Source organism: Sarcophilus harrisii, chromosome 3 (assembly GCF_902635505.1).
Source record: "Sarcophilus harrisii chromosome 3, mSarHar1.11, whole genome shotgun sequence".
Taxonomy (NCBI): Eukaryota; Metazoa; Chordata; class Mammalia; order Dasyuromorphia; family Dasyuridae; genus Sarcophilus; species Sarcophilus harrisii.
This window is the reverse complement of record NC_045428.1, coordinates 440,997,432-441,017,471: the sequence shown is the minus strand read 5'-3', so window position 1 is coordinate 441,017,471 and position 20,040 is coordinate 440,997,432. Positions and strand designations below refer to the sequence as shown.

Sequence of the window (20,040 nt, the reverse complement as noted above, 5' to 3'; positions counted from 1 at the left end):
TCTATACAATAGCTCTCCCTCATGCCTGAAATGTTCACTATTCTTACCTTCACTGTCTTGGTTCCCTGGCTACCTTCAAGACCTCAGTTGGTAATATTTGAACTCACAGAGAATTTTCCACTTCTTTTAATACCCATTTATGGAACCTATTACTAGTTTACTGTGTGTTATACTTAATTGGAATGATCATTCATAAACAACTGTTTTTGTCTAAGGTTTAGTTCATTGCTTTCTTCTATTTAGCTTTTCTTATATTTAAATTTCTTCTCTTAAAGTAGCTTATCTATATATGTTTTATATGCCATCCTAAGTTGCAAATATCTTGATGACAATATCAAACAATATCTAGCAGAGTGCCTAACACAAGGTTTTAAGCAAAGAAAGCACTGAAGATTGGGGTAAATTAACAAACACAATATTTCTGTGCTATTTAGAAAGCACTGTCACATAGATAGTCTTACTTTTTTTTTCCCACTTAAATTTATTCTATAAGGTTGACAGGACAAGATAGGTATGGCTGTTCCCATTTTGCAGATAAGGAAACTGAGGGTCATGGAGGTTAAGTGACCTGTGATAGGAAGTAGTACAGCTAGAATTACAATTACTCTTCTGAATCTAGTTCAGTGCTAATCTTTGGCTTTAAGATTATGACCTTATATGACTCAGGCCAATTCCTAACACTAGTGATGGAGAGAGCCACTTGCATACAAAAAAAGGACTGTCAGGATTGAATGTGGATCATAACATAGTATTTTTACCTTTTTTGTTATTATTTGCTTGCTTTTTGTTTTCTTTCTCATTTTTTTTCCTTTTTGATCTAATTTTTCTTGTGCAGCATGATAGATGTGGAAATATGTATAGAAGAATTGTACATGGATCACTTGTTATCTAGGGGAGAGAGGGAAGGGAAGGAGAAAAATTTGGAACACAAGGTTTTGCAAGTGTAAATGTTGAAAACTATCTTTGCATATATTTTTAAAATAAAAAGCTACAATTAAAAGAAAAGATTGTGACCTTATGTTAGTGACAGAACTAGTACTTTATGTCTCAATGCTTCTGACTCCCAACCCAGAGCTTTTTAAATGGATAATAATGAAAATAATAACAATAAAACAGTTAACATATAGCATTTACTGTGTGTCAGGCACTGTGCTAAGTACTTTACAAATATGATCTCATTTGATCCTCATAAAAACCCTGGGAGACAGATGCTATTATTATTCCTATTTTTACATATGGTAAAATTGAAGCAGAGATTAAATGATTTGCCTAGGGTCACATGGCTAGCAAGTATTTGAGGTCAAATTTGAATTCAAATCATGCGACTCCAGGGCCCATAGTCTATCAACCATACTACCTAATCAACCCTCAATCACACTGCCTTTTTAATACTAATGTGTAGTCTTTAAGATTGGGTATCTAGATGGTGCAGTGGATAGAATACCAGGCCTGAAGCCAGGAAGATTCATTTTCCTGAATTCAAATATAGTTTCAGACACTCATTAGCTATATGATCCTCAGCAAGTCACTTAGCCCTATTTGCCTCAGTTTCCTCACCTGTAAAGTGAGCTGGAGAAGGAAATGTCGAATCACTTCAGTGTCTTTATCAAGAAAACCTCAAATGGAGGTCATGAAAAGTCAGAAAAGCTGATAAATACTGAACGAAAACAAAAAAGTCTTCAAGAGCACTTAGAGAGAAGGAGGTAGAGGAGGGAAATGAACTAAACCTTAACAGAACATCTGCTAAAATAGGTCCTGTTGCACATTAATGTTCCCCCAAAGCCAATTTGGTAATGATTAAAATATTGTGAAGCATGATTCATTGAGTCAGTTCCCAGATCAATAAATCTTCCCTTTCATATCAAGGATCATCCAGAATTAGAGGTGAATGCCATCATTAAACTTTCCCAGGTCCATTCTCAAAACCTCTGATTGGCCCCCAATTAAACAGGCCTCTTTTCAAAATTTGTTATTGTTTAGTCATTTCAGTCATGCTTGACTATTTAGGATCCCATTTGGGGTCTTCTTGGCAAAAACACTGGGGTGGTTTGTCATCTCCTTTCTCCAGCCCATTTTATAATGAGGAAACTGAGGCAAATAGAGTTAAGTGATTTGCCCAGGCTCCCTCAAATAGTAAATGTCTTAGGTCAAATTTGAACATCCCACTCTATTCACTGTCACCTAGTTACTACTTTTTTTAGATATCTATCTTTATCTTGTTGTATATAAGCACAGAAGAATTTCAATCTCAGCTAAGGTTTTAAAAAATCAATTTACAAAAGGTGTTCTATAACTAAAATGCTTATCTCTGATAAGCCCTTTGCTATATTTCTGGAACTCTGCTTTTTGATACATAATCTAAACCTTTAACCTACATTTACCCTATGGTTTCCCCCCAAGTAGAATGTAAACTCCTGGAGGGTGTAGTACATGGAAAAAACATAGGATTTGAAGTCAGCAGATCTATAGTGAAATCCTGCTTCTGTCACTCACTACCTATTTGATTTGGGGCAAGTCCCTTAATTTCTTTAAGGTTCAGGTTGTTCATCTGTAAAAACGAAGAGATTGGAGCAGATGGCATCTAAGACCCTTTTTAGCTCTATGACTTTATAACTGGCTCATTTTTTTTCCTTTGTATTCCTAATGCCTAGGACAGTAATTGGTATATAGCAGGCTTTTAATGATGTTAACTGAATTGAATCAGTTTGTGTTGCTAGAATTATAAAACTAAAGACTTTTTAAAATGTTCTCCTCTAAGTCCTGTGTAAATAGCATTACCTATTAGTAAAAATATTTTCAGTGTTACTTTTTCAGATTTCCAAGAAACCAAAAAAAAAAAAAAAATCCCAAAAAGTTTTATAATCAGGAAGGCTATGGCCTTGAATCTTGTCTTTAAGGAGCAATGAGTCATTTATTAAAAATGCTTGGACAATTAATGTTTATCTCCCTTGACAGAGACAAGTTAAGTCATCTCTACAAATAATTGGGAAATATAGTAATGGTATCACACTCTTCAACTGTCCTTGAATGTCAAAAGGACAAATTCAAAATAAATCCTATATTGTGTAATTAGGCCACTTAGCAAAAAAAGTACAAACATTGAGGCTTAAAACCCTTAGTTCCTTTAGTACAATGCTAAGAACTAATAGGCTTTTTCATATACTTGAATTGAATTCAGTATGAGGAGGGAAACATTTGTGCTCTTTTGGGAGCAAAATACAATGAAGGTTTCAGGTCTGGGAAAAAGAACTGTACAATTCACTAAGACTAACTATTTAAATGAAGGTGCCTTTCTCTTCCTCTGAACCTACTGGCATTATTCTCATGAGACCCATAATCCCCAAATGATTAATCTTGCTCTACATTATAGGTGTACTTTATTTTTCTGAATAATTCAAGATTAGATCACCAATTGGTTAACAAAAGATCTCAGAGAATTAACAGGTCTCTAACCCTTATATATTACTCAAAGGCTAAAAGTATCAATTCTGAAAGCTGCTCACCCTGATTTCTTTGTGTTCAGAATTGTGTATCTGGAATAATTAACTACCTAGCAAATATTTACAACTTGATATTCTATGGCTACCTCCTCCAAACAAATGTGAAAATAGTAAATACATTGAAAGGCTTACCTTGTTGAGAAACAAGTATATGTGAAAGTCAATTGAATTCAATAAACATTTATTGAACATTACAGAGGCAGCCCAGCATAGGAGATAAAGAGCTGGTCTTAAGAGTCAGGAAAACTAGAGCTACAGAAAGCAAACCTAAGCCCTCTTCTATTACTGATTATAATTGATTATATTATTTATAAAACAAATTTTGGAGAATTGTGAGAAGATGGCAGAATAGGTCAGAAAATTCCAGGTTCTCCAGATTTCTCTCTCTCTCTCTCTCTCTCTCTCTCTTCTCTCTCTCTCTCTCTCTCACACACACACACACACACACACACTCTAAAACTGGGTCTCAAGGGTAATTTATTATATATACTTTCCTGAAATGAAAATTTATTGTTACATATTTTGAATCCTCCCCATGTTTTTCTAGGCACATGACAACTGTTTTTGTTTTTGGTTTCTTTTTCTGTCTTTCTTTTTCTATTTTGTTTTTTTCTTATTTCACATTTATGTTTTAAATAAATACATTAAAAATAAATTCGAAAGGAAGTGTGATGAATTTATGTTTATTTGCTGTTCCTTTTCTACAATCAAATTATTTAAGACAACTAAAAAGGAAATATTCTAGAATTTTTAAAAATTCAAATGCATCAGAAATTCATTCTTTTTAATCCACATTTTTCATATGATACACTGACATTGTTGATCATCCCTCTCTAGAGTTTTACACAGTTCTCTCTTATTTCTGTTATCTATATGATCACCCCCTGCCCCCCACCCTGTTGAATCTATGACTGCTGAGTCATAGTTTTTAGTTCATGCTGCAAGTGTGTAGTCCAAGACTCTCTTCTGGGTTCTCTTTTTTTTCCCCACTCCGATTTGCAACTTTAATCACATTTGACTCTTCCTTCTCCTTTACATCTCAATATTCAATCAACTGTCATACCTTGTTAATTCTACCTTCCCAACATCTCTCAAATCCATCCCCTTTCTCTATTCATCATCCCAATTCAGGCCTGCAAAAATCCTTGCCTAAGAATGAGGAGACCACTGTGTACACAAAGAAATACTGTATGATGATCAACAAGTGGCTCACCTATTCTCAGCAACACAAAGATCCAAGACAATTCCAATGGATTTAGTATGAAAATTGATATCCACCACCAGGGAAAGAGCTGATGGTGTCTGAATGTAGATCAAAGCATATTTTAAAAACTTTTTTTTGGTTTATGTTTTCTTTTGCAACTTGATTAATACAAACCATGTTTTGCATAACTGAATATGAATAATCTTTATCAAACTGCTTGCCATCTCTGAGAGGGAGGAGGTAAGAGAAGAAGGGAGAGAATTTGGAATTCAATTTTTCTTTGATGTTTAAAATTGTTTTCATATATAATTAAGAAAAAAATTAAATTCTCTTTCCTAGATTATTGCTCCTAATTGTGTCTCTTTGCCTCCAGTCTGTCCCCTCTCCACACAATTGCCAAAATAATGTACCTAAAGCATATTTTTTGGCCCTGACATTTCCCTGCTCAAAAAGTTCTACTGGTTTTCCTATCCAAAGTCATCAACAAGCATTTATTAAACACCTACTATGTGAAAGGCACTGTGCTAAAAACTGGGGATACAAAGAGAGACAAAAACAGTCCCTAACCTCAAGGAGCTCATAATCTAACTCAGAAGACAACATGCAAACAACTACTTAGAAACAAAATGTATACAGGATGCACTGGACATAATCTCAGAGGAAAGGCATTAACATTGATCAGAAAAGGCTTCTTGTAGAAGGTATGATTTTAGCTGAAATTTGAGGGAAGTCGGGAGGCAGAGATGACAGAGAGAATTACCAATCTCTGGTAAGCATCATTTTGCAGCAAAATGCTGCAGGGACAAGCAGCAAAAAAGCATCATTTTGCAAATGGGATACTATGTGTAGAGGCTAGAAGTGGGGGAGAGGAAAGGGGCCACTGTTGCTGAGTCACAGATTGTGTGGAAAAGAATAAAAAGACTAGAAAAGTTAGAAGGAATAAAGAGCTTTAAAAGCTGAAGAGATGATTTCCTATTTGATTATGGAAGTAACAAAGAGCTACTGGAGTTTAATTTAATAGGGAAATAATATGGGCAGACCCATTCTTTAGGAAAATCATTCTGATAGCTGAGGGGAAGCTGAGGGCAATGGCAATAGTCCAGGCATGAGGTGATGAACTTTTCAGTATCAGAAGAGAGAAGGAGGCCCTATCCAAGAGATGCTATGAAGTCAGAATCTGACAATATTGGACTGGAATAGGGGAGTAAGAGAGTGAGTGATGAGTTAAGGATGACACACAGGATGACACAAATCTAGGTAACTTGAAAGATAGAAGTACTCTCAGCAATAATACAAAATTTAGGAAAAGGGAAGGGCTTGGAAAGAAAGAGAAGTTCAATTCTGGACAGGTTGAGCTTCAAATATTTATAGGACAGCCAAGATTCTAGGAGCCACATACCATATGGCTCTAGTGTGATTTTTCAGATATATAACATACCACTCCTCTCACTTACTCTACTTTCTACCAGACTACTTGCTATTCCTCAAACACTATGTTATCCCAACCCCCACTCCCTCTTCATTGATCCTTTCTAAATTCCATGTCTTAGAATGACTTGCTTTCTGTAAAACTCAGTTCAAATGCCACCTCTTTTCCTGTTACTTCTGCTGCTATTCTCTCCAAATGCAATATTACTTTGTATATATTATAAATATATTGTGTACATGTTGTTTCATCTGATAAAATAGAAGGTCCCTGATGATGGGAGTTGTTGTTTTTGACTTTGTGTCTCCATCTTTAAGACCTCTCAGAGCATCTGGCATGAAGTAAGAAGCTAACAAATGCTTCATGATTGACTGGATATAGGTATAGAACCTTTGGAATATTTGCAATGATTTAAATTGTACTATTTTCATGGGGGACAGAATGTATGGAAGGGTGTGAAAAAGAAAAGATTGTCACTGCATGTGAGGAAATAAGAAGGAGGGATACAGTTTGGGTAGAGATTGAAAAGTGAATGTCAAAGTTGTTAAAAACAAGTGTTTATTATATAACAAAGACCTGAAAGTTCCTGTTGACACAATGTAAGCAACAAAATGCATTTTTAACAATTCTGAGCCCTGAGTCTCATTCTAAAACTGGTGACGGGCAGCATATTCAGCTGGTTCCAGGATGGGAAGGGAGTTACTACCCCTACACCACATGAAAGAGGAGAAAAAAAATAAGGACACAAGGCTTTCTTTTCCAGACTGATTTATATTGAGGGCATTTGGATTGCAGTTCTTTCCCCTATTATCACTGTGCCTGAGCACAATCAAGGTCTATTTTATCACAAATATTTGGATCTTTCCAATGCAGCAGATATGGTTCCTAAAAGGCTCTAAATAAACTGAACTTGGCAGAATGATATAGTAAAAAATAAAGGAATTGTGGATTTTTTCCTGAGTTTAGACATTTATGCAAAACTAAAACTATGGATCTTGATCCCACATTGAAGTCATGTAACTGAACATGAGAGTTGTGAAAAATATGGTAATAGTAAAAAATATCAAAATTTCCACCAAAATTTAATCCTTTTTGTAAAAATAAAAAAGCACAGTCATCTCATTAGTATGCAAATCTGTTTTCATCTTTAATAAATGGTAACATTATATGTGTACCATTTATTTTAAAATAAATTTCTTTACAACTTATCAGTAAATGTTTTATTTGTATAACTATTTATATACCTAAATAGCTGGGTTCATATAAAAAGTTCTCAGGTAAAAAGGAGTCATGAGTGCAGCCCTGGTGTAGAGAATAGAGTGATTCAGTTGGGATCAAGAAGATCTGAATTTGAGTCTTGTTTAAATGGGATAACATATGTAAAATATTTGCAAACCTTAAAAAACTATAAATGTGAATTAGTATTATTGTTAATTAAGGTAGTTGAACTAGATCAGAGGTGTCAGACATGTGGTCCACTGGCAATATGGGGCCCATGACTTTCCTAAGTGTGCCTAAACAAGATTAAAGCATAATTGTTAAATGTTTAACAAAATAAATAAAAATACAATAAAGTATACATAAAGTTAATTTGTAGCTTTCTTAAGTCGATATGCAACCCACAGGAATCATAAGGTATAGTTTAGAGGCCCCCCATTTCTATTTGAATTTGACAACACTGGTCCAGATAATCCCTAAGAACTAATTTCTTTTATTCTATTTCTAATCTAAATTCTAATCTAATTTCTTTTATTCAATGTCTGCATGGTGCATGAGAGATGATGACTCTTTATTCTTTTTTCTTAATACTTCCTTTTTTTTTTTTAAGTCTACATTTCAGTTAATAATTGTTTTAAGACATTTGCCTTAGACACAGCCTGAGGAAAGTACCAAAGGTGACAGAGAATAATTTAAGAGGGGAAAAGGCAAAGGTTAAAGAAAGTAAAATTCATTGATGTTTGAAAAGGAAAAATAGAGATGACTCTAAGAAAATAATGACCTTCAGCTTCTTTTACGTTTTGTCTTCTTTGGGGGAATATTCACTAGTCACATAGAGATTTCTCACCGCTTTTTAAGCCTGATAAAATCCAGTTCACAAAAAGAAACCCCTTTATATTCATGTAGATTGTTGATTACATTAGGATTGTCACAAAGGCTACTTGGATTCAATGTCAGCATCATTTTATTTAAAATCCAAGCTGTAGCTTCTTTTCTATTAACACTAAGGAACATAAGAACTTGACTTTTTTTGTCCTCTGTTTCAAAAATAGTTTGAACTTAAAATAGGCAAAATGACATGGGACACATTTAAAGTAAAACTGCTACAAGTCTCTTCCCTCTCTCATTCAGTTGCCAAAGTGATATTCCTAAAGCACTGGTCTACCATGTCACCCTGCAACTCAATAAACTCCCTTGCTTTATCCCCCTCTCCTCATTGCTATTCCTTGAACAAGACCTTCTATCTCTCATCTCTAGACATTTTCTTTGGCTGTCCCTCATGCCTGCGATGTTTTCCCTTCACATCCCTGATTCCTGGCTTCCCTCACTTCCTTCAAGTCCCAACTAAAATCTCACCTTCTACAAGAAGCCTTTCCCAATCCTTCTGAATTCTTGGTCTTCCTTCTGTTAATTATTTCCTATTTATCTTATATATAGTTTGTTTGTACAGCTCTCCTCCATTCAATTATGAGCTCCTTGAGATCAGGTAATGTTTTGCTGCTTTGTACATAGTAAACACTTAATAAATGATTACTGTATAACTCAATTTAGAAAATCGTCCAGTATTTTAAGAAGAGTTTTGGCAACATGTGTGGGCACTTTTTGGCTGTATCTGATCCAGAGAGGTATGTTCTGCTTTCTAGCAATAAGTCCTTTTATTCCACATCAGAAATTCCCCAGCCATTAGGAATCAAGGTGGTCTTCCTATTACATTTCAAATCAGGGACTTTTTCTCAATGTTTGGGCATTAGTCGTCAGACTTGTTGGTACCAGACTCACACACATAGTAGGTGACAGCACCATACCATCATAAGCAGAGCCAACCATTTCAACACCTGCTCTGGGATTGTAATATGTTCAGTGTGGGGCTGTAGAAATAGTGTTATTCATGAAAACCTAAACTATTTGTAACTTTGGGGGGATCAGGATATTTAGAGCCAAATTCTTTATATATATATATACACATTTTCAGTTTTTTAGTATTTTTCACATGTTGAGTTTATCAGGGGCAACATACATTTGGTTTTAGATTGTAATTGTTAGGACTATGAATGGCTGGGAATAAACACTGGAATTACAAAGAATAGCTAAAGTTCCATTCTAATGGAGAAATTATCATGAAAACAACCAAATACATACAAGCTATTGACAAGATAAATTAGGAAATAATTCACTAAGGAAAGGCAATAGAATTAAGGGAGATCTGGAAAGACTTCCTTTAGAAGGTGGGGCTTTGAGATCTGAAAGAAGCTAGGAAAGTCAGGAGGTAGACTAAGAGAGAGAAAGAGGATATTACTTACAGTCAGTAAAAAGGCCCAGAGTTAGGAGATGCATTTTTTTTTTTTTTTTTTTTTTTTTTAAGGAATAGCAAAGAAGTTGCTGTAAATGGACTGCAAAGTACATGAAGAAAAAGAGGTTAAGGTATAAGAAAACAAGATTCTCTCAATCTACATGTACAAAAATATTTATAGCAGCAATTTTTGTGGTGACAAAGAATTGGAAATTGAGGGGATGCCCATAAATTGGGGAATGGCTGAAAAAGCTGTGGTGTGTAATTGCAATGGAATACTATTGTGTCATATAAAATTATGAGTAGGTGGATTTCAGAAAAACTCAGAAACTTATTTGAACTGATGCTGAGTGAAGTGAGTAGAACCAGGAGAATGTTGTACACAGTAACAGTAACTTTTGTACTATGATTAACAACTCTTCTCAACAATACAATGATTCAAAAAAATTGCAAGATACTCATGATAAAAAATGGTGTCCACAGAAAAATAACTGAGTCTGAATGCAGACTGAAGCATACTATTTTCAGTTTGTTTTTTCTTTCCAACTTCTTTCACAATGTGACTAATGTGGAAATACGTTTTTAATTTAATTTTAATTATGTTAATTGCACACATATAACATATCAGATTTCTTGCCATCTTGGGGAAGGAGGAGAGGAATGAGGGAATGAGGAAGAGAGAGAGAAATTTGGAACTCAAAATCTTATGAAAAATGAATGTTGAAAATTGCCTTTACATGTAATCAGAAAAAAACAAAATACTATTAAACTTAAAAAAATAATAATAACAAAGAGGGACAACTAGGTGGTGCAGTGGATAGAGCACCAGCCCTGAAGTCAGAGGACCTGAGTTCAAATCAGGTTTCAGACACTTAACACTTCCCAGCTATGTGACCCTGGGCAAGTCACTTAACCCCAATTGCCTCAGCAAAAAATAAATAAATAAAATAAAATAATGACAAAGAAAAGAAAAAGATTTTCCTTAGCCTTCCCACTCTATAAGATAAAGCAGGATTTTAAAAAAATTACAAATTCACAAAGCCAATTGATATTGAATCACTGACCATAATTGCATATATTACTACACTGACTAGAACTATATGAATAGTATATGACTTTCTTATTTTGGCTGATATATACTTTGGACAACTTCAGATTATGTCATGGAATATTACTTATAGTTTATTGAATATGCTAATTATCCTTATAAAAATCTGGGCAATAGGCTACTGAGTAAGAAAATAATCCCCTATCATAACATAGTTTCCATGGGAAATTACATTCAACGTCATTTCAACAAATAGTCCTCATCTCCAGGAATATAATTGATAAAGCACAATGTGAAATGAGAATTTTTAAAAATGTCCTTCTAAGTCATATAATGCTTCATCAGGTTCACAGAACCATAAGCTTGGAGCTGGGAGGCCCTTTATTCCATCTTTTTCTTTTCCTGAAGCCTAGAATGATTAAATGACAGGCCCAGTATCACACTGATCTAGACTCCAACTCAGGTCCTATAACTTCAAATTCACAGCCCTTTCTATTACTTCTCTGAATGTACAAATGTGTCAGGTTCATAATAATTATTGAGAGTTAGTGTTTTTAAAGGTCATAATTATTGAACTCCAAAACAAAAATACCTTTACATTTTTAACTGGAAAAAGAAACTTTTCAGTTAACATTTTAATAGCAAATATACCATTACTGAAAAATTTGAAGAAGTCAAATACTTTGTAGTAATTAAATATTTTTTTGAATATACTTGATGATTTTTTTCAATATAGTCTATGTACTTAGTGAACTGAGGCTTCCACAAATCTTTTTTTCTTTTTGACTATAACTTTTTATGCTAATAATAACAAAATACAGACTGAAAGAAAGTTGTGTGAACAGTCCATTAATTCTCAATCATATATAAAGCACTCTGAAAAGAGATGTACTCTTTTCAACCTTACTACTTTGGTTGGGCTACAGGAAATATTGCAAAATATTGAAATTTCTGAGAGGAAGTCATGAGAACAGATGATTAAGCCCATTGAAAAAAGAAATTCTGGCTTCCTAAAGAAAGGGCATGAAATAAAAGGGTATTTTTAAAAATGACTAATTTGAAAGAATTCTATAGTAACACAGACTTGGGCAATCTTTCTAATAGATCTTTGAGGATTATTAAAGTAGGGGTGCTTTGGCTACTTTTGGTTCTGCTAACTTTGAACCAAATCTATGAAACTTTCTTGGTGAAACTGTGTGTTTCTAAAAACAACAAGTTTTTAACTCAAATAATTCAAGGCATAAAAATAGGACCGTCTGGAAATCATTCAGCAGCTAATCTTCCCAACTATAATGTAAGCTCTTTGTGGACAGGGACTGTTTTCACCTTTTTATCTCTAAAGCTTATTATAGTACCTGGTACATGTTAGGCACATGCCTTGAATTATACTTACATGCATATTTCATCCACATCCCTTAAAGGCAGGATCTTCAGCTTATCAGTTTGTCTTCTCCACACTACCATAATAATAATTATGAATGCGCAGAGTGGCTATGCCTGTCAATAGCCTTATTAAATTACAGCTTTAGAATGGGAAGGGACAGTACCACCCTTTGTTTGAACCCACTCAAATTTAGGCTATACCATATCAAGTAAGGGTCCATCCCATCTTTACTTGGAGATCTCCACTAATAGGAACCCATATCCTCCTGGACCACTTCATTCCACTTTTGGACAACTCTAATTGTCAAGAAATTATTCCTTATATCAAGTATAAATTTGTTCTTTTTTGCAACTTCCACTCAGTTCTCTTAATTTTGTCTTCTGGGAAGGGGGGCAAACAGAATTAGTAGAATCCTTCTTCCACATTATAGTTGTTGAAGTCTTGACAATAAATATGACACACTACCTAAGTCTTCCTTTGTAATCTTAGCATACACTATCTCTGAAGATAGTTTTCCTCTACCAACAATTAAACAAAAGACCATAAACCTAAGATAACAAAACTACAGCCTTAAAGCTGGAAGTGACCTTGAAAATCAATTCCAAACCTCTCATTTTACAGATAAAAAAACTAAGGCCCAGAGAGAAGTAATTTCCCCAAATTACATATATATTATAACATAGCATGGTGTCTGGCACATAGCAGACTTCTTTCATACATGCTAGTTGGCTCATTGATCGCCAGATTGACTACAACATAAACTCAAAGTTTTCCATGGTTATCCTCAGGACACCTTCCATTGTCAACGTCTTTTCTAAATGTTGTGCTGCCAAACTGAAGACAGTACTCCGGATGTGCTTTGATCTCGGCAGGGCAAAATACAGTAGGATTTAATCTTATCTACTTAGAAGCCAAAATTGTACACTGATAAAATTAGAAAGAAATAGTTAATGATACTTCATTTTCTACATTTCTTCACTGTTTTGAAGTGGTGACTTTACTTACATCTAAAGTATCATTTCATTACTCTAAATTTACTCCCAAAGGTAAGGTATTATTAGTGTTTAAAAAGAGAATCCTAGGATCTAAAGATCTTAAGATCAACCAAGCTAAGAGACAAAGACATTGGTCATAAGGTGGTAATAATTTCCATAAACTATGGTAAATCAAGAAATCAGAAAACCAGTGTATATGCATGGGGGAACTGAGATCCATATTGGTGGAGGGAGTATATCCACATTGATAAATCACAATTATTTTAAATTAGTTAAATAAACACTCTATACTAAAGAACTTTAGGCTTCCTCAACTCAGATTAATGGATTCCCCACCTAGATCTCACAAAAATTTTGTTTTGTATTCCACAAATATACTTGTATATTACTCTGTGTAATGCTTTGTATTATAAATATCATTATATATTATATTTCTCCCATTCCCATTTAAGTTCCAGGAGTATAGCAGCCGTATCTTATTGAACTCTACCAGAACCTCCACCATCCTATGTACAGAATAGATACTTAAGAAATGTTCATTGAATTGAATGATCTCTGTCTAGAATATGGCAGGAACCTTTAATCTGGTCTCCTAGCTTCTAATCTCTCCTCTGACCTAAAGCACGACTAAGATGATAAGTAATTCTCTTGTTCAAAAACTTTCAATGGCTACCTATTGCCTGCCAAATAAAATCTAAACTCTAGTTTGTCATTTAAAGCTCTCTACAGGCTGATCCCTATTTACTTCTCCAGTCTTATCTCCCACTAATATCCTGAAATTCAGTCAAACTGAACTATAAACTTTTATCTAAGCACGCCCCATGCTTTCCTATATCTGACTTTGCTCATTACAATTGCATTGCCTTGGACACCCTCCTCCACAGCTACCTCTTAAAACATTGCTTGTTCTTTAAGTCCCAGATAAAATGTTATTTTTTGCAAGAATTTTTTTTTTTCTTGACCCTTGATCAAAAGAGAACTCTGAAAAGTAGGAGCTCTGTATTCATGTTTCTCTTCAGGCATTTACCACATCCTTCCTTGAGTTATACTTACGTGTGTGTGTGTGTGTGTGTGTGTGAGAGAGAGAGAGAGAGAGAGAGAGAGAGAGAGAGAGAGAGAGAGAGAGAGAGCATATGTATACTGCTTTTTTTTTCTTTTCTTTTTTTTTTTTTTTTTTTTTTTTTTTTTTTTTTTGCTGAGGAAATTGGGGTTAAGTGATCTGCCCAGGGTAATACAGCTAGGGTGTTAAGTGTCAACTGCTTTTTATATTAAAATCCATCCAAATCATTTTGAGAATCTTGTGGTGTTCTCTTACATAATTGATGATGCACAACTGGAAAAGGGTTGAGAATCACTAATCTTTGAGCCAACAGTAAGCAAGGCCAATGGGTCAAAAGATCTTAGAAGCAAAAGTAATCTCAATCAATAGCATTTATTAAGTGCCTATAATATACCAGTGAGGATATAAGTGCAAAGAAGGAAACAACCCTTTCCTCTCATGTTACAAGTGAGAAAACTGAAACTGCGTTTGTCTTGACCAAAACTGCACACTTTTTAGTGTTTGAGTCAGGAATGGATCCCAACTCTATTGCTACTATATTCCACAATGGTCTCTCTTTAGTGTGAGCATCCAGATCACTAAACTTGAAATCTTTAGCTGAAAAACTAAACATTTGCCCTGTGCCAAAAAGTAAAGTGAAACGTGAATCATTCCCAGCATTTCTAGAATACTTTGGATTAGCCAAAGACTTTAGGAATCATTAACTACTAAATACATATAAACACCCATGAAGCTAGTTTCCCAATATCAATGACTAAATATACCATCATAGATTTAAAGCTAGAAGGGATCTTGTACATGATCGACTCCAACCCTCTCAGTTTGCAAATAAAAAACTGAGGTCCACAGAAGTGATGTTACTTCCCCAGTCACATACTTATCCTAAATTTCCAGGGTTGGAACTTGAACTCAAACTTATTCCAAATCTAGTATTGGATATACTGTACTATTTTTTTCTTAAGCAAAAAAATTGTGTGATTTGCCCTATAAATAAAAATAAAAAAGAAAGTCAGGATTAAAACTTAATTTCGTGGTTCTTAACGTTTACAATGTAAGGAAGGCAGCTGGGAAAATTATTCTAATAATATAATTTACCACTAGGTGGCAGGAGATTAGCATGAATCTATCTACAGACTTCCATTACACTAGAAGATTATTGCTTTAAAGCTCAGTGACCTTAGAGATCTATTTGTCCATCCTTTATCTCCACCCCACCCTCGTTTTACAGAAAAGAAAACTGAGGTACAGAGAAGTGACTTGCCCAATTTTGCATACATTATAAGTGACAGCCTGTTGTAGAAACGTAAGATTTTAGAGCTGGACAGGAACAATTTAATCTCATTTTATAGGCAGCAAAATTGAGTCCCAAAGGATTCACTGATCGACAGTGAATGAATAGCAGAATTAGCCTTACAATTCAGACCTCCTAATGTGATTTGTCTTCTTTCCATTAACTTTTAGTCTCTCATGAAGAAATATGCAAATAAGATGAGTGATTGGAATAGACTCAACAAGAGAATAACTGAGTATTTCTCTAAAGAATATATATGTCTGCAACAATACATCTCTGATTTTTCAGGATATTCCCAATTTCAAAAAAACCGAAATATACTTTTCATAAATTTTTGTAAAAACACTCTTTTTAGACTATAGTCCTGATTTCTGGTTCAAAAAATACAGTCATTACTACCATATTCTTACTTGAAGTTTTCACATTTGGAGAAATTAGGGAGAGAACAGCATTGACCTATATAGACCTTATACTAGTATTATCAGAATTTTCACTGCTCTCTTTGTGGCAATAAGTTCAAAACCCATTTTCTGCCCTGAGGAGGTGTTTTGGTATAAACGGGGTCAATCTTGAACCGTTTCTCAAAAGAAATCACAGAAACCCCAAGCACCTCTTGAGCCATCCTCGGCACAGAAGATGTCTGACAAGCCAAGTCACTTTCGTGGCAAATACAGATTAATCTTAATGTGCTCCTGGGAACTGCAATCTGGCCCAGGGTCTCTCAGCTTAGTCTCACAACCCCTCTGACCCATCCTAGAGAGTCCCTGGGGATGACTTTGAATCTTTTGGAGCTGCCCTCTATTACAATGGTTTCCATATTTATACATACTATCCTTAGAGATGAGACAAAACTAGAGTAATCTCCAGGGTTCAATGGAAAGGAAAACATTTTTCTAGGCAGTCTTTTCCATGATAGAAACCAATTTACGCCTGTCTAGTATCCTAGAGCGACAGATGAAAACCAATATACAATAAACATGCATGGTGGCACTTTTATGTTTCTTGGCTACATAAGGAAATATTACTGAGCATATTTCAATGTGAATATTATACAGTTTTGTACAGTGAAAGTGATACTGACAGAATGTGCTGAATTGTTAGGCTAAAGTGATTTTGGAAAGAACATCTCTTTGCAAACTTGATAGGTATTATTTGAGACAATACATAAGATTTCTACATTAATCATACAAAGCAAAAATACTATAAAAGTTTCTCCTGAAACATCAGCTAATCATTGACAGGTTTTTAATTGTATACAATGTGTGCCATTAATTTCTCATGGGAAAAAATTAAAACACTTTCCAGCTCAAAATCTTAAGAAATGAAGAGATGAAATCTAAAGAGATGAAAGGATAAAAAAGATGAGGAAATGAAATGTGTGGTCAGCTGGGGAAAAATCTCTGCATCAAACATGTCCAATAAGGATCTGATAGAAATATATGGCAAAAACGCAAATATATAAGAACCAAGAAACATTTCCTAGTATCAACAATTGTGAACAATTATAACAACCATATGGAGGAGTGTTCTAAATCACTAATAATAAGAATAATGCCAATTAAAACAATTCTGAATTTTCACCACACAATCAGCAAACTGGCAAAGATAACAGGATGGGAATGGTCACTTCTGGAGGGGTATGGAAAGAAAGGCACACTGATTCAGCACTTAACCCAGTACCTAGCACAGAATAGGTGCTTAATAAATGTTTAGTCATTGACTTAAGTAAAATGTTATTAGTTGATTTATAAATTGGTCCAATCATTCTGGAAAGTAATATGGAATTATGTTAAGAAAGTGATCAATGTGTTTATATCTTACAAATGATTGGGTGACAGAGAGATATACATTACACAAAAAGGTCAAAGATAGAAAGAAAAGTCCAATGAAACACTAAATAGTAGTAAAAACAAAATAGATGACCATAACTTAGGGGATGCTAAATGTGCTGAGATACATGATTGCAACCGAATATTCCTGTGTTGTGGTAAATGATGAATATGAAGAATACAGGGAGATAAGGGATTACTTAAATTCTTTGACACAAATGAAGAAAGAATCAGGAAAAAACACAATGACTACAACAACATGAATGGAGGAACAACAGACAAGGAACACTGTCATTATCATGTTCAAGCTTGGTTCTGGAGACAAGATATGAAAATGTAAATGGGAAACTATGGATGTAGAATGCTGTTTAAAAAGGCAGATTTCATTACTGTATTGAGTAGAAACACTTTAAAAAATTTTTTTGTCATAAGGGATGGCTCTCTGAATGAGAGAAGAAAAACAATATTGTCAAATAAAAGTAATATAAAAAACAAAAAAAATCAATAAGATTTTTTAAAGAGTATATAATAATATTAAATGGAATAGAGGCCCTTCTCAAGAATGTGATTAATGATACTATAAGTTAATTCATTCTTCATAGAGCAATTTTATAGAAGAGAAAGGATTACTTGTTTAATTGCTACTTAACAGCTAGATATTTGAAAACAAATTAGCAAATGCCATTTCCACTAATATCCATTCCAACAACAAACTTCTCTGAAGATGCAGGATCAGCACAAAGTCACTAACATAAGAGAATCCTCTCTCATGTGAAATGGCGGTAACTCTGTTAGCTAGCTGGCAGTGTTTACAACCACTGACAAAAATGAAATAACCAGGTAACACTTTCCAAAACCAACTCTGTTTTTTCTTACCTCTTCCTTCCTCTCCTCTGGACTGGTGGCTAAATTGAGGCTCAGCTGGGAGTGGCTGCTAATACCACTATCTTCATTACCATCATCATAATACACTGTTTTCACTGATTCCTGGAAGGACACTGGACTTCTCCCCTTTGGGGCAGGCACCTCTGCTCGCTCTTCACTTTCCATTGAGCTCAGAGACAACGTGCTATGGGTGTTTGGACAATGGAAATTCATATTGTACTTGGCATTTTCTGAAACAGGGCTCTGAGGTTTGGGGGCAGTGGGCCGAGGAGGCGTGCTAGGATGATCCAATTCACATGCAGACTGGCTAGTATTTTTTGGTTTATCAGAGTCTTTGATAAATGCTTTTAGAGCAGTGGGGCTTGATGAGGAACTGTCAGCAGACTGACGGACACATCCTGATGTCTGGAGGGGTTTGGCTTTGGGCAACATCTTTGTTTCAATGTCTGTATCAGTGCGCTGAGAAGTGTTTGGACTCAGGCTAGGAATTACTGCAAAGGAAGACTCCACATTGCATACTGGGGATGTACTCCTCTTTCGGTCATGTTCCGTATTGGTAGAAACACGACGGGAATAATCATCATGTAGTTGGCTGTTGAGCTGTACTCTTTGGTTTAGCTCACTTGGGGATGATGCCCCACTCTTAGGAGGCTCTCTCTTCCAAGCAGCATCAGCAACGTTACTTACAAGTTTCAAAACGCGATCAAAATCCTTGGCTCTTATTGGACTCTTCCAGCGTTTTGACCTCCTCTCCAGTCCATTAGTTTTATCTGAGTCAGTGGGAGAACTTAGTGTCCTTTGGATTTCATGTTTCTCATTTGTCACTTTAAGGTCGGTGAGGTTTGAGGTGGACTTCCGCTTGAAAGAACTTTTCCTCAGAAAGTTCAAGTTGTCTGTACTCTTGCTTCTCCTGTAGATAATACGGTTATTTTCAGAGTTTTTCACTAAAATTTCACAGACTTTGGGCTCTTGGATGATGGGTGACAGAGGTCTCCCACAGAGCTGGGAGCCAGAATACTTATCAGAGTCCAGTAAGTTAATGCGGCCGATACCATAGGCTCTCCTGATGCTCCTTGACCTGTGAGTATTCCTCAGGAAGGTATCATCATTTTCTTCTGGGTCAGAACAATCTGATAACCCCCCATCCACTGCCTTATGGAAATCATTTAGCTGTCCTGCACAAGAATACCTGCTAGTTTGGACACTTGTCACAGCACCATTGGGAATGTGTTTTCCCAAGTCATTTTCTGAAGCATCCTCATTTAAAACATCTGGGTCCTCCCGACTCTGAATTCCTTGAAGAACTGAGGACTTGAGTTTTTTAAATGATCCCATTTTTCTAAAGGAAGATAGAGCATTCCAAGTTGAAGAATTGCCCATAAGAATCATTGAGCGAGGCCTTTCTGCATTGCAACTACTCCTCTTCCTAGTGGCAGAGAAAAGGCGCATGAGTTTGGAAGGGCTGAGCTTCTCTTCCTGGGCTTCTGAATCACTGTTGTTAGAGCTCTTACACACCCCATTCTGACAGGAAGAATTAATGACTGTTCTGGTCTCAACTGGTTCCATAACTACATGGGCAGTAGTAGGGCTATTCCCAAAGCCATTTTGGACTGTTGTCATGTTCTCAAGGCTGGAGGCACGAGGAGAAGGGACATCATAATTCACATCCACGGTCCAACTTTCAGCAGCTTCCCAAAGAGTAGGTCGTTCATCATTAGCACTTCCTGGAGCCTCATATTCACACTGATTGTATCTATTTAGATCTTTGGTAGAAGGCACCACCTATATTAAAAAGATAATAATAATTTAGCCATTTGTTCCTCCACTGGAAACTCCATAGCAAACTAGAATGAAGGGTTTTGCTTGATATTTTTGAGATATCGCTTGTTTTGCCCTCTTCTGCTCCCTTT

General features: G+C 35.3%; 1 protein-coding gene across 2 annotated transcripts in view; it reads right to left on the bottom strand.

Annotated features, from left to right (window-relative positions):
• SPATA13 (spermatogenesis associated 13) overlaps positions 1–20,040 on the bottom strand; it is a 143,195-nt gene that overhangs the window by 68,214 nt on the left and 54,941 nt on the right. For both annotated transcript variants that reach the window (XM_023499579.2, XM_023499580.2), the window contains exon 2: positions 18,122–19,912. In XM_023499579.2, coding sequence (XP_023355347.1) covers positions 18,122–19,750 — 1,629 coding nt within the window. In that variant the 5' untranslated portion in view covers positions 19,751–19,912. The remainder of the gene's footprint in view (positions 1–18,121; positions 19,913–20,040) is intronic.